Genomic DNA, 15,585 nt, shown 5'->3' with positions numbered 1-15,585 from the left:
CGCTTTCTCTTTTGCTTCTTCTCATCCTTTCCCCACAATATTGTCCTTAGTTTTCTCTCCTTTTATCACCTCTATTTATCTCCCACATCTCTCCTCTTTGTCTCTAACTCCCTCTTTCTCTCCGACTTCTCTTCTCTAAGCATGCGTCACAGCTACCCTGTAACAAAGGTGCTATATTTCACCCTTCTAACTACAACAATGTCTCACCTTTATGTTTCATACTCCTGGCCTAAATGGAGAAAAATAGCTTTCATTAAATCTTCCTTTCCAAAGGCCACATTTCTCAGCGTTAGGGGCCGTTTCCGACCATTTCGGCATCTATAGTGTCCCACGATCTTAGTCAGTATATGGGATTTTTCAAACTTTTTGTTTGTGAGTTTGTGGCTTTTCTATGAGTTCCACAGGAGTGTGTGTGTGTGTTTTGCATTTAGGGTGAAGGGGAAGTCGATGATCTGGGAGAGGAGAGTGAAGATGAAGGAACTGGTTTGTTAACTATTTATGAGGTGACCCGTGACCGGGCAGGTTTTTACAAGTGTACAGCGGACAACGGCGTAGCGCCTCCTGGCAGTGTGGAAGGACAACTCATCGTACGCTGTGAGTACTGCTAGTCACACTATACACTATACATGGGTTAAAATATATATTAACCAGTAAGTCTGGACTTTTCTTTTGAGAAATTAGATAATTTAGAATATAGGCCCTTTTAGTTTGAGTGAAAATTGATTCAAAATAATGAATATGAGATGATTAAATACTAACAACTTTAAGGATATTTTTGTGAAGATTAAACAGACTGCATTTGTATTCAGTAGTAACTCAAACCATAATCTCTTACAAGATGATAACAAAATAAACACTACCATTACAAAGTACTACTTTTAATCAGCAAAGACACATTTAGTTTATCTGAGGTGGTAGTAAAGACATGTATGACAATGTAACACATAAATCTATTTCAAATAAATGCTGTTAGATTGAACTTCTGAAGAAATGTCATGTTTGCAAAAAAAAAAAAAAAAAAAAAAAAAAAAAAATATATATATATATATATATATATATATATATATATATATATATATATATATATATATATAAAGCAACACTACTTTTTCACATTGATAATAATGAGAAATGTTTGTTGAGCAGCAAATCATCATATCAGAATGATTTCTGAGAAACATATGACACTGAAGACTGGAGTAATGATGCAAAAAAAAAAAAATCAGCTTTGCATCATAGGAATAAATTATATTTTAATAAATTGATATTGAAAACAGTTATTTTAAATTGTAGTAATATTTCACAGTGTTGCAGTTGTCATTGTAGTTGTTATTCAAATAAATGCAGCCTTGGTGATCATAAGAGACTTATTTCATACACAGAAACAGTACTGTACTCTATTCAATAAAATAATGCAGTGATGATAAGGGATTTGGTCTCAGCCTGTAAATGAGCTCCGGTCTTTTAAACACTTGTTCTATGTTTCTGCAGTTGCTCCAGAGCTTCAGAAGGGGCCGCAGTGGAGGAAGGTGGCCAGCCGAGGGGACGGCAGCAGCGATGCAAATGTGGTTTGTCAGGCACTAGGCGTTCCTCGGGTCCAGTTCACCTGGGCAAAAAATGGATTCCCTTTAGACCTCGGCAACCCCAGGTGATCCACTCTTGTTAATAGTAGCGTCATGGGATATCATGCTCTGCTGCATGTGATTGGGTTTGTTGAAGCTATGTTCATTCGGAAATCAATGTCTTTATACACCTCTTAAAAAGATAACCCAGAATTATAATTTGAGTATATATGATTATGATTTGCTTAATTTAAAAAGAGTATAAATCAATGAGCAGTTCCAATTCGATAGCTCTGTAAGCACTTTGTGTGTTTTTCAAGAGAGAAAGAGAGTTTTTTTTTTTTTTTCATGTGCAGCAGCCATGATCACATACCTGTGTGTGTGTGTGTGTGTGTGTGTGTGTGTCTGGAATGTGTAATGACAGTGTTTAAAGTTTAAGTATGTGTGCATGTGTTTGTTTCATGTGTTTTAGGACTTGTAATGATGGTGTTTGTTAGGGCTTGCAAGGCTGCATTGTATTATTGAAACTCATCAAATATTGTTTGTTTTCTTCTCAACAAGGTTTTTTTTTTGTTTTTTACTTTTTTAAATATTTTATTTTGTTATTTTTTATTATTGTTTCAGTTTTAACCAATGAACAAAGACTATTGTGATGCTTTTACTTAATGTTTAATTTCAGCCTTAGATATGCTATCCATCTGTCACAAAATGTAAATTATTAATATTAAATATATTAATAAAATATATTTGTATAAATCTGTATCTGTGTGTGTATATATATATATATATATATATAAAATAAAATATAATATATATATCAAATAATATATATAATATATATATCAAAGATTACACAAAATTATTTAGATAGAAAGATAGATAGATGGATAGATGGATGGATAGATAGATAGAGCTTCTTTTTAGTTTGCATACTGAAGTGTGCCCATACTTTTCTTTCTTAATAACCATATAGTTACAGATTTGTGGCTTTGCAGATTTTCAGTCCCTTAAGGAAATGGCAAATGCGAATCTGTTAAGATTGTGTTTCAGTACTGAATATCTCATATTAGTGTTTTTGTGACTTTATTTGACAGGTACGAGGAGAAGACGGAGGTTGCAGGGACCGTACACACCAGCATTCTGACAGTCATAAACGTGAGCGCAGCGCTGGACTACGCCATCTTCACCTGCACCGCCCACAACAGCATGGGAGCGGACTCTCTAGACATCCAGCTCCTCAGCACCAGTACGTACAAACAGGAAGTGAGCATTTCAGTGCCACGCTGGAGACTGGCCAGGTCACCTTCTCTTGATCCTTATTGAAAGGCGGATGTGATTAGCATACACGTATGAATAAATAAAAATGTTATAAATGAGAAAAAACAGACACAGGCGTCTGGGTGTCACATTTTTTATCTCCAACTCAGAAGCGCACATAAAAAAGATGAGCAGAACCATGAAAGAGATTTCTGCTCAGCAATGAGATTTAGATTTTCTCGACCTGGGCAGCAATTGCGATATTAATTATTCAGTTGTGGTAATCAACAGCTGCTTTTTTTTTCAGGCTGTCCCTTAATTTACAGAACAATAGGGTCGAGTGATCTGGGTATCTCTCTCTCACAATTATGACCCCCCCCCCCCCCCCCCCCTTTGTTAATGCAAGTTATTTAACTTTTTTACGTTGTACACAAAAAATAAATAAAGTAAATAAATAAAAAGTTTTAATTGTAAATAATTTTGATTTATATTCTAAATCTATAATGAGTCTGTAATTTCTAATATCTAATATATACACATATACACAAATATGTGTGTGTGTGTGAGTGTGTGTGTGCTGTTTTTCTGTTGCTCTCTCTGTTTCTCTAAGGTCTGTGGTGTGTTTATCATAAAAACCATGAAATACAATCCAATATCAGCTTCTTTTTTTGTCCAAATCCCTTTTTACTGCGATGAATATGCAGCGGTGATACATTTTATGTGCTTCTTATCATCAATCGACTGGGAAATGGAAGGATGCTGATTTTTGCTCCCTGCTTTGTGATTTTGGATTGACCCCTTCACCCTCTTCCAAAACTGTGTATTAACTGTGTATTAAGTGTATTATTGACACGCATATTTCTTTCTGACAGAAAAGTAGCCTGTTCATTTTTTTTCTCTCTGTCTCTCTTTTCCACTTAAATAAACATTCTCAGAACAACACAATAAGATACAGGCAGTAGTTGTATTTTTAATGAGCTTGTGTTCTCTCTGTTTCTCTGCGTGTGTCTCAGACCACCCCGATCCCCCATCAGACCTGAAGCTGCTCCGTGTCGACCATAACTCTGTAACTCTGGAATGGATGCCTGGATTTGACGGTGGTTTGACACAGAACTTCCGTGTCAGGTGAAGTTGTCAATAATGCGCTGTGAGGTGTCTAGAACATGTGGTGTGTGTTGTGGGTGTGCTTTATCTCTCAGTCTCTAGTGTCACAACACTGCACACATTTCAGTCAGCTGATGTTTAAATGTTTTTATCTAAGTCCATAGCACCATATATGCTTCCCTGATAGGAAAGGGAGGTTTATGTCACAGCTCACAGTAATTCAGTCTGGTCCAGAGGTTTGAGACCATAATGAAAGTGAGAAAATCTAAATCTGACTTAAATAAAATACAATTTAAATAATAATAATAAAAAAATTAACAAATCTTTAAAAATATTTTTTTATGATTATTATTATTATTATTATTATTATTATTATTATTATTATTATTATAATTTAGAATTTGGAAAAATGTAAAACAATTTATTATGTAAAAATAACAAGATATATTTGAAATTCTGTACTCAAGGTGAACACCTTGAATGCAAAATTCTAAATATTTCTTATTAATTTTAAGATGTATTTATTTTTTTTTTTTTTATCATTCTTAAATCATGCTGATCACATAGTCATTTTGTTTTATATAGACTTGTGGAGTTCATGCAGCTCTAGTTTTACTGTCATTAAAGCAAAAGCCTGACAAACCAAATATAATATATTATTAAATTCCTGTTTATATTAAATTAAATTTTTTATGCAAATTACTTTGTGAAAAAATATTTAATAATAGTATATTCTGTACAAAAGTATGAGCTGAAAATTTTTTTAAAAATAAAATAAAAACTGTTTCATTAGTGTTTGGACCCCATTGTGAATAAAAGTGTGATATAAAAATGTATTAAAAAAAATTATATATATAAAAAAGACATCAATTGAAATTAAAGAAGCTTCAAGTATATTACATTTTAAATTTCTTTACATTTTTAATTCAACTTTTCATTCAGATTCTTATGTGATAATACATTTGGTAATACAAAAACTTAAAAAAACAGAAGCATTTCTATTAAATCTCAGACTTTCAGACTGAACTGTATGAAAGCCAAGGGGCATGCAAGAACGTAACATGAACAAAGAATTAAAGGAAAAAATAAGTTTAATTTAGAAATGTATAAAAACAGTATATAAACATTAGCATCTTTTTGATTGACAGGTACCGGTGGGCGGGATCAGCCAGTTTCATGTATGTGGACGTGTTTCCTCCAACAGCTACTGTGTACACAGTCACAGGCCTTAACCCTTCCACTACATACAACCTTTCAGTCAACGCTATCAATACAATGGGAGAGAGCAGCTATGCAGACAACAACAAAATCCTGAGCGTCACCACTGCCGGTACATTTAGCTCAGCCTGTCTAATAAAGCTTACCGACACATAAACTCAATTATTTGTCATTTGGGTTCCAACCATGATGGTTTTCTGGTAGGTTCAGACACCGGCTTTACTTTCCACTGATTTGATGAGCCATTCATCAATGCGACCAATCACATCTCATTTGTAATGCAAAGATCACGGCTGAGCCTCATGTCTACCCCAATCAGTGCCACAGTGTGTTTTCTGAATGCATATTTCAGTCTGTATCTTGCCGGGTTTGTGAGTGAGAGGGAGAAAAATCGAGCGATAGAGGGATAGAGACAGAAAACAAAACCATGTGATGTATGATAAATGATGATAAGCTACATTCCCTCTGCAAACATAATGAATTCAGCAATTGTAATGTCATAGCATTTGATTTGCAAAATAAATTAGTAATGAGCACAGGCAGCTGACGGAAAAATACGGAAAACACAATTTAGCTCAGAGTTCATTGATAGCAGAACTAACAAACCGTACTTATTTAACAATTATCAGCAATTTTAAGCAAAATTATGCCATATTTTGCTCACTGTCTAAGAAGAAGCACAAAAGGAGATATTTAAAAAATTTTTCAAGCTTCTCTTTTCCATACAACAAACCCATACAGTGACCGGTGGCTGTCAAGGTCCAAAACAGGAACATAGAAGTCATACAACATCAAAAATCATCTATAGTTTTTTTGTTAACTTAAAATATCTTATTTGCATTTAGGCAGTCAAACATGACTGAATGTATTTGTCATGGTACAAGAGAACCATGTTTGCCATCATTTACGCTACCATTCAAAAGTATGGTGTCGGAAAGACTTTTTAGTCTCTTCATTTATATGATTAAAAGTACAGTACAATAATGTAATAGTATTAAAATTTAAAATAACTATTTTCTATTTGCATATATATTAAAATTTAATTTATTCCTGTGGCACAAAGAGGAATTTTCGGCATCATTACTCCAGTCACATCAGTGTCACATGATCCTTCAGAATTCATTGCTGATTTGAAAACACTTCTTCTTCTTATTATTATACATTTTGAAAACATTTGCAGTGCTATTTATTTATTTATTTTTCAGGATGCTTTGATGAATGGAACATTCAAAAACAAGAGCATTTATTTGAAATAGAAATGTTTTGTAATATTATGCCTTCACTGTCACTTTTGATCAAATTAATGGATTCTTATTTAATAAAAATATTTTCTTTGAAAAAAAAAAAAAACTTTTTAACAGTTTTGTATTATTACAGTGTATATAAAAAAAAATACTTTTGTATTTGCATGGACATTTCAAAAGCATTTCTACCTGAACTTTCGCTTTAAGGATGAATAACAACTAGTAGCACAGTTCAGTTTGTACAGTCCTCTCTAAAACTCCAATAAAACCATAAATCCTCTGTTTGAACACATACGGCATATATGTTTTAGCTTGAGCAGCATTCAACAATAACTAGACCATAAAAAAGCGTTAGGTGATTGTGTAGTGTAGGTGCATACTCTGTATTCCACAGTCACCTTATTTTAACTCACTTCAGTCGAGCAGAAGCCATATGTAATTTAATGCAAATGAAAACAGGGACATGTAAGTACAGTCCATTCAAGTGCCTCGTTTTCGTTTGTGTCAAATTAAATATGCCATTTACTCCGACTAAAGTCTTTACACATCACAATGGGTCCATAATGTTTTATTTTACACACTGGTACCTCTGTGCTTTCAGTGGAATTCATTATTTTCCTTTCTACTCTGTTTTTGCTGTCCACTCTAATGGACTCAGACATACATAGTACTAGTGTTGATGCAAAGTGTTTTTCAGTTGTTGTTTTTTTTTAATCTTAAATTAGTTTTAAATGCATAGAAAAATGCATAAATCAAATGCAATTTCAGTTTGCAATTTCTGATCTTAGACTCTTAGTTCAGAGCAGAATAAGGTGACTGCACTATGTAACCTCTTCTCTTGCATTAAGTGATTTACCTTCTCTCTCTCTCTCTCTCTCTCTCTCTCTCTCAGATGCGGAGGAAGCGGATGAAGGGGTCTCCCCAGCAGACCAGGACTCGGCTCTTGCAGGTGCTGCATTTCTTCCTCCAGCTTACTGCAGCTGCTATTTATCAAATGTAGAAAAGGCCTGACACCCCAGAATTCAGATCAATTTCTCAGCTCATACTTCAGTTTCCGTGGCCTTTACCATGCCGTTTCCTGTGCATTCATAAAGCCTTGGAGCTCAATGTTTTCCTCGCTGCAGGTTTGCTCAGGCTATAATCCTCAACTCTTTGGTGCTGTTTTATGGGACAGCATGGCAGTTATTGACCCTTGAGTCGGGATACAAAATAAACTGACATTAGCTTGCAGCAAATTCGAGGAAGGTCCGATACTGTTTTGCATTTTGATTGGGTTTGTGTAGAAAAGATTCATTAGGGTTTTAAATTTCCTTGGATAGTTCCTATGTCATCAGTTTGATTTGGGAATGATAGACTGTGTGAGGCAGTTTGTTTTCTGGGAGAGATTCTTCAGCGTCTTTCGTCTGAGTGAATAAACTAGTTATTGTGGTGTTGGAGGTATTTTCACGCGGTGAAGCATGACTCGAGCGTGTCAAATCTGTACCAATCACACGCTCTCGACTACAAAACTGTGACATATAGTATAGCAAATCCAACAAGACGGTGATGCATAGTTGTGCAAATTCAACCCAAGACATCATGAACACACATAAATGTGTGTGAATTTCAGAACAACTGCCATTAAAATATCTTGTGGCCAACTAACATGATTTTGAGCTGTTTTTGCAAATAGCTTTAAGCAACTGGTGTCAGGCTGATTTTATATGAATGTTTGAAATGGATGTTATAATGTAATAATAATAAATTATATAAAATGATACAAAGCTTAATAATAAGAATTTAATCAATAATATATATATATATATATATATATATATATATATATATATATATATATATATATATATATATATATATATATATATATATATATATATTTTTTTTTTATTTTTTTATTATTATTATTATTATTTTTTTATATAAAAATTTGAATTAATATCATTGGCTTTATTTACCCTATTCAATGTTAGACACATGAGAAGTACTGTGAAAAAAGGTTTTTAATAATAATAATTGATTAAATATAATATAATAAATCAAATATAATATTTCTAAGTATTATTATTTTTTAAAAATGGCTTTCATTACCTCATTCAACACTAAACAAAATAAATGAGGAAAAGCTTTGTGGATTATTATTATTATTATTATTATTATTATTATTATTATTATTATTATTATTATTATTAGCTAATGTTTGTGTATTTAAATAAAATAATAATATTTTATTATTATTAATAATAATAATAATGACAATAATGATAATGATATAATGACAATAATAATATTAATTGATACAAGTAATAGTAGTAGGATTTTTATTGTTGTTTTAAATACAATTTTTCATTATAATTTAAATATTTAATTTTATTATATAAAAATAAATGCTACACTCCCAGTCAGTTAGCCATGAAAAAAATAAAAAATAAATAAAACTGGAGATGATTTCTTCTATAGATGTTACATGAGGAAAAACACCAAACCCAAAACGTTTCCTAAATTTCTGTCTTTTACAGCTTGAAGTCAATTAGCGTTCAAATACATTTTGTGGTCCAGACACATTACATGGTTTTTATTCCAAAACTCTTGTTTCTCAACAGGTCGTGGTCTTCCTGTCTATGTGGTGGTGATCTTGGTTGTGGGCGGTCTTCTGTTGTTCCTAAACCCTCTGAGCTGCTTTCTATTCGCCAAATGGAAAAGAAGGAGGAGCCTGAAAGGTAATTGACAGCGTAACTTCTCAGCTTGTCGCCATTTCTACTTTGTGCTGTAGACAGCGTGTCCTAAACTGGTCGACTCTCAGCGACAGCACGCAGGGCAAAAGGGATGAACTGTCTGAATCCTAATATGATTTCTCACTTTTAAATCCACGCTACCTCCTCAGCCATCTGCATCATCCCGCCATCTCTTCTTTCCCCGGCAGCTGTCACTTCCTCCCTTCGTCTCTCCCCTTATCTAACCCCTTCCCTTTTGTCCTCTGTCATTTTCTCTCTCACTCACCCCATCTGTCTTTTTTTCGCCTCGCCCCTTCCTTCAAACTGTCAGGTGTCTTGTCTCTCCCCTCTCATCTCTCGCTCCCTTTTTTCTTTCTTTTCCTCTCTATTCACGAACCCGTCGTCCTCTCCTCTCGCTTTCAATTTGAACGGCCCTTGTTATCAGTTTATTAAAGCTACTGTCACAACACAATTTGTAAGGAGAAACCAACAATTGAAATGGCGTATGATGAATGTTTCATACGCAAACAATCTTGTGTTCTGTCTGTCTGGCATCCTGGCTTTCATTTTATTTCTGTCGTGTGACCTCTGCCCTGTAACACGCCACTCTCATTTGTTTTTTTTTTGCACTCAGAGGACACCAGGAGCATTTCACAGGAGACTAAAAGCGAGGAGGAGAGGTGAGTCACGTTACCTCTCTGAATCAAAGCTCTGTTGCAGGTATACCCACTTAGTAAGTTTGCTGATAAAAATGTGAGTGCTAAACTTGTTGCAATGATGCTAGGTTTGCTAGGTGGTTATTTACTGCCGTAAAGTTTAATACTTGGTTATAGAGATTTGTAGTAATGGTGATGTGAGCCTTAGCGAGCCGCGTTAACAAGCAAGAATAGGCATGCTGTGACGGTTGAAAGGCATCCTGAACAACTTCTGCCTGTCTGGATGAAGCCTTCAGCTTCCAGTAGTCATAGAAGCCCTTAAGATGGCATATAGAAATGCTGCTTAGCTTGCATCTCCATAAATAGCCTCCAGAGAAGTTTTCATTTCACCAGCCTACAGGTGAGTCATGAACCCAAAAAAAAGCAGAATAGACAAAAGTCTTGGAGTTTTAATAGGATATTTAAAATGAGAAGTTTAAAGTGTCCATGCAATTATTATTATTATTATTATCATTATTATTATTATTATTATTATTATTATTATTATTATTATTATTATTATTAATTTAACTTAAAATGGCATAGGCAGAGCATTTCACTTCTGTAAAAAGACCCAGAATATTCAACAATAAATCGAAGAGAAAAATAAATATTTATTATTAAATGTGTGTATTATTAATTCACTGACATGTAAACATTAAGACATAAAACCGTGATGTGTTAAGGCATAAAGTCTAATATGCAAAAGTGAGTCATACACTACATTATATAATATACAATAATATATTTTAAGTTATTTAAAAATGTCATTAATAATAGTTAATCAAAAGCAAATATGAAAGGAATATTAATAAATAATTTAGTTGAGTATATATAATTAATTCACTTATGTAAATACAGTATATATAATATTATATAACATGCATAGTGGGTGATGCATTAGTGTTATTATATATGTATATATTTTGGACAGATTTCGATAGATTTTCAGAGCATCTGTAATTATTGACTGCTCCCTGCTTGCAGAAGTTCTTCTTTCTTGTCATGTTTTCTAACTTTCAGGTGCGGTCTGTTGTGAATGTGATGCTTCTGTGTTTCTGCAGGTCCACGGTGAGCAGCTCAACCCGCTATGCGAGCAGAGAGCTAATCAACGCCACGGCCCAGCGAACGCTCCTCATTGACAGCAGCTCCGAGCCTGACAGCAGCGTCTATGAGAGCTACGGACGGGTATATCACTGGACACTCACGCAGTCTGTTCAAGCTTTCCCATGATTTATAAAAAAACAAAACAGATACAAATAAATTTTTCCTGTCTTGTACTGAAAAGATCACACCTGAGTTCACAAAAATGTTTTATCAGTACTGAAGATGTCCTTTTTCCTCAATAGCAGGAGGGTTCTCATTATTACTACCCAACCGAGGCCTACAGCCCCGCTCTGTTTACTCACCCTGAAGGGCCTGAGGATCATGGTGAGACTACATCTAATGTTTTTATACACTTAATTTTTATAGGTTTAAATCTTGCCTCTTTCAAGTTCTGATCCCCTTCCTAAATAATTTTCTGCCCATCTAGCAAAAAAAAAAGTTAGTGTTTATGGCCCATCGCTAAAGCGTTTCTAGGGTTTTTTGAGTGTAAGACTGTAAGGTTCAGGTCCGTCTTTCATTGGAAACTTTCAAATATGAACAAACCTGAGGATGAATGAGAGTAAGGCCCAATCCCAATTCTATTTCATACCCCTTCCCCTTATCCCTTGAAAAAGAGTGTCAAGGGGTAGGGGAGAAAATATTCCCCTAAGGATTGGGACACCACTACCATGACGTCACACTTCATCATTCGTCGTCTAGCTCTTACAATACACACATGTGTGCTGGTGTGCTGGTGTGCATTAAAGCCTTTAATAATAGTTCTCTATTAATGAGCAGGTTACTGACACACGCACATATCAGAAATCGTGCAGCTCACATCCAGGAGAAAATAAACTTGTCAACGCTGCCCCACGACTTTTATTAAATACAGTTTAAATCCTGAAACGCTACATTATATTTTCCAGCGACGAGAGGATACAATCGCTGTTTTTGATTAAACTCACTCTAAAAAGTTAAACGCACAGACACGAATACACGCAACTTCCATTTCTCTCTCTCTCTCTCTCTCTCTCTCTCGAATAGGCAATATTTGAGAAAATGGTTTAACGATTTCTAATTATTGGGGGGATTAGCCCCCATCAATGTCTACAACTACGGCAGTTATCGTCCTGATCAGACATATTCTGTGGCACTATCATGCAGTCTGTAATGATATGCAGTTAGCAAATATTAGCGATTTTTTGCAAACATTTTTTTGAGTAACAGGACCGTTAATATGAACTCACAATTGAATGTAACATAAAGCAAATTATTTATTTTCGTTAAAATCTTTACTCATGCCAAAAAATCTTACATTTATGTGTCTTTGTGTTCGCTGTAGCAGCCATGTTGCCAAGATAATTCATACCCCTTCGCTTGAAGTGTGGTCCCGAAAAATCTTCGTTTGAATGGCTATGTGGCCCTTCCACTTACCCTTACCCTCCAACCAAAAGAGAATCAAGACACGGAAAGGGGAAGGGCTAAGGGGTAGAACTGGGATTGGGATTGGGCCTAATAGTGATCCTTGTCTTAGCACACATAATTTTCTTAGTTCTTTACTGATTGTGTGAGGGGAGGCATTTTTTATCACATCAAATTTCTGTTTTTAAAAGCTCTTTTGTTTTTAGGCAAAGTGAGTTTTCAAAATTTGAGCAAACCCCTCCAGTGACAGTTGTTTATGGATTAGTTTGAAGGTACACATTGAAGTATGCATGTGCTGTGTTTCCTTCCCTCCAGATGGCAGACGCGGCACAAACCCTCTCACGCATGACTATGAGGAGGTGAGAGGCTGGGGGACATACGAGGACCTGCAGGGTTTCTCACTGTTGCCCCCTGCTGCCCGATTTCATCCACGAGCACCAGTATCCACCTACTATGAGGTGGGTGAGAAACCAACAACCAGTTGGTTATATTTCGAAAGATGCACCTATGCAAGGGATACATACACAAAAGCTCCATTATGATTGCAGAATTATGGTATTGCAGAACAGTGGTGCAATAGTTTATATATGACAGACTGTCAGTTTGCCGTTTCGCTTCTGTTTATAGTTGCCGTTTATTCCATTTGTCTCCACAGGGAAGGGTATACTGTAAAGCTGATGTGGACATAACAGGAGGAGTTTATGATTCTATGGTGTACAGACGCAGAAGAGACACAGACTTGCCGTTTGAGCTCAGAGGAGAGCTGGTTTAATGATAGTGAGGCTCTGGTCTAGACCAGCTCTATCCCCAGACCAGTTTGGGTTTATAAAACATTTCCCACTTTTACTTTTCCTATTATTTGTCTAAAATATGTTGACTGTTCTTTTTTTGCATTTTAATGTTACCATAAATGTTTAAATTGTTAAATAAATATTACATTTGTTTTTAATTTGGTCTAAATCAGAAGCTTTTTTGAGATCGGCTGCTGCCATCCTCCTTTGTATGCTCCCATTTTAGTGGATCAGATCTCTTATGCTCCCAGAGGCTGCGTTTATTCGATCAAAAATACAATAAAAATTGTAATATTGTGAAATATTTTTGTCATTTAAAATAACTCTTTTCTATTTGAATATATTTAAAAATGTAATTTATTCCTGTGATGCAAAGATGAATTTTCAGCATCATTACTTCAGTCTTCAGTGACATGTGATCCTTCAGAAGCTCAGAAAGCACTTCCGATGATTGGTAATGTTGAAAATATTTCATTTTTATTTCATTTTATTTTATTTTGATGGAAACTGACATTTTAATTCAATTAATTAGATTTTTTTTTTTTTTTTTTTTTTTTTTTTGATGGCTAGAAAGTTAAAAATAAAATAAATAAATAAGTAACTTATTTGAAGCTGAGCCCTGTAGTGTTTATTTCCACATAAATAAAAGATTTTTACATTGGCACACATGACCTTTAAAATGTGACCAGGGTCCATTTTTGCATGTTAATATCAATTATAATAGCAATAAGTGGGCAATTACAAGCTAGACTAGTAATTGCATATTAGGTCATTAATTTGTATCACTGAGGACTTGATTATGTAATTAGTTACCATGTAAAGAGTGCACATTTCAGAGGCCTATAGAATTTAACAAGAACACAAGTGTTATGTAATGCTTCTTTTAAGCGATGAGATACTACCAAATATGCTATTATTTATCCTGAGATTAATGGTTTTTCCTGATGGCATTCATTCCTCTTGGGATTCTTGGAAAGCGTGGAGCTTTGTCCCAAGAGGAAGTCTTTGAATGTGTGAACGGGGATAAAAGTCTTGAATCCTTCAGTCTGCGGAAGCCAACAACAATAACAGCCTTCAATGACACACATTTGTATTGTTGTCATGTATATGATCTCACAATCATAAGGAGTTAAACAGGGACTCTAGGCAAAGGCTACATTTTGTATTGGCCTGAGACAAAATTGCTGGCTTGGGAAAAATAAAGGATGGCTTAAAAATATTCACCCCTCAAAAAAAAATATTCACCCTCCATGTCATTCCAAAGGCATAATATTATTATTTTATTATTATTATTATTATTATTATTATTATTATTATTATTATTATTATTATTTTCTGCAATAATCTAGTATCTTTTAGAGAATGTCCATGCTTTCTTTTTCCCAGAAAAGAGTGACTGTTGAGGTCTAAAGACTTAAAATATAGCATACACCCTAAATGTAATTCAGTTACTTTGTAAATATCACAATAATAAATAACTAATCATACTTTAATATTTGAGTTGAATATCAAAGTAAATGTCTAAAAGTACCAACAGTAGTTAATTTTATCTAAAATAGTTAGTTTCTCTATTATTATTTAGTTTTTTCACCAAAAAAACAAAAACAAAAAAAACACCTATTATTTAACTAACCAATTCTATTTTTAAAGGGGGGGTGAAATGCTCGTTTTCACTCAATATCCTGTTAATCTTGAGTACATATAGAGTAGTACTGCATCCTTCATAACTCCAAAAAGTCTTTAGTTTTATTATATTCATAAGAGAAAGATAGTCAGTACCGATTTTTCCCGGAAAAACACGACCGGCTGGAGGCCTGACGTGTGGGGGCGGAGCTAAAGAATCACGAGCGCGAATAGGCTTTTGCGTTGGAAGCTGTGACATTACCGTGAGGGAAAACCCATCATCCAAAACAAACCATGGCTTACAGTCAGATTCAGCCGTTTATTTATGATCCAGAGGCTGAAACTGAATGAAAGCAGCAGCAGCAACGACTCGCTCCGAGCGGGGCTCGAACCCGGGTCTCTGGCATGGGAGGGGACGCACTAACAAGGAGGCAGAGATATTTGAAGCAGTTTTACTCACCGCATGCGGTTCCAACACACGATCGTAACCCTTTTTCGTTGGGATTGCATCATCCTTAAGAAATAAACGATACGCAAATCCGTCGTCAAACTGGGCCTTGTGAACAAGCATCTTCGAAATGCAGGGAACAAACAAAAACACTTGCACAACTCCGTTGATGCTCTGTAAAAATAAACTCCATCCACTGGTCCCTTAATGCTGTTTTTTTTGGTAATCTGTGCAGGGTTGTCTTGCCCTGGCAACCAAAAACACACTTCTTTTGTGACTTTTCGCGACGCTCTCGCTCTGACCAGTGAATCGCTCTGATCAGTGAAATGTCTGTGCTGCTCAGCCTCGCTGTACGGGAGCGCGCGCTCTTCCGGCAGAAGTGCCCTCAGGACCCATATAAGGAAATTCCGCTCCATCTAACGTC

The 15,585-nt window shown here is 35.0% G+C and overlaps 1 protein-coding gene across 3 annotated transcripts in view; it reads left to right on the top strand.

Moving 5' to 3' along the window:
* nphs1 (NPHS1 adhesion molecule, nephrin) overlaps window positions 1-13,578 on the top strand; it is a 64,305-nt gene extending 50,727 nt beyond the window's left edge. Inside the window, exons 19-30 of one of the 3 annotated variants that reach the window (XM_052615817.1) lie at window positions 432-594; window positions 1,492-1,648; window positions 2,657-2,808; window positions 3,833-3,944; window positions 5,072-5,253; window positions 7,278-7,334; window positions 8,986-9,102; window positions 9,731-9,776; window positions 10,856-10,979; window positions 11,144-11,222; window positions 12,615-12,757; window positions 12,955-13,578. In XM_052615817.1, coding sequence (XP_052471777.1) covers window positions 432-594; window positions 1,492-1,648; window positions 2,657-2,808; window positions 3,833-3,944; window positions 5,072-5,253; window positions 7,278-7,334; window positions 8,986-9,102; window positions 9,731-9,776; window positions 10,856-10,979; window positions 11,144-11,222; window positions 12,615-12,757; window positions 12,955-13,071 — 1,449 coding nt within the window. In that variant the 3' untranslated portion in view covers window positions 13,072-13,578. Of the gene's footprint in view, window positions 1-431; window positions 595-1,491; window positions 1,649-2,656; window positions 2,809-3,832; window positions 3,945-5,071; window positions 5,254-7,277; window positions 7,335-8,985; window positions 9,103-9,730; window positions 9,777-10,855; window positions 10,980-11,140; window positions 11,223-12,614; window positions 12,758-12,954 lie in introns of all 3 variants that reach the window. The other 2 variants (XM_052615816.1, XM_052615818.1) reach the window with 2 other exon arrangements.
* Window positions 13,579-15,585: the final 2,007 nt, after the last annotated feature.

The sequence above is a fragment of the Carassius gibelio genome, chromosome A15 (genome assembly GCF_023724105.1).
Source record: "Carassius gibelio isolate Cgi1373 ecotype wild population from Czech Republic chromosome A15, carGib1.2-hapl.c, whole genome shotgun sequence".
NCBI classification, from domain to species: Eukaryota; Metazoa; Chordata; class Actinopteri; order Cypriniformes; family Cyprinidae; genus Carassius; species Carassius gibelio.
This window is presented reverse-complemented; position numbering and strand designations above follow the sequence as displayed.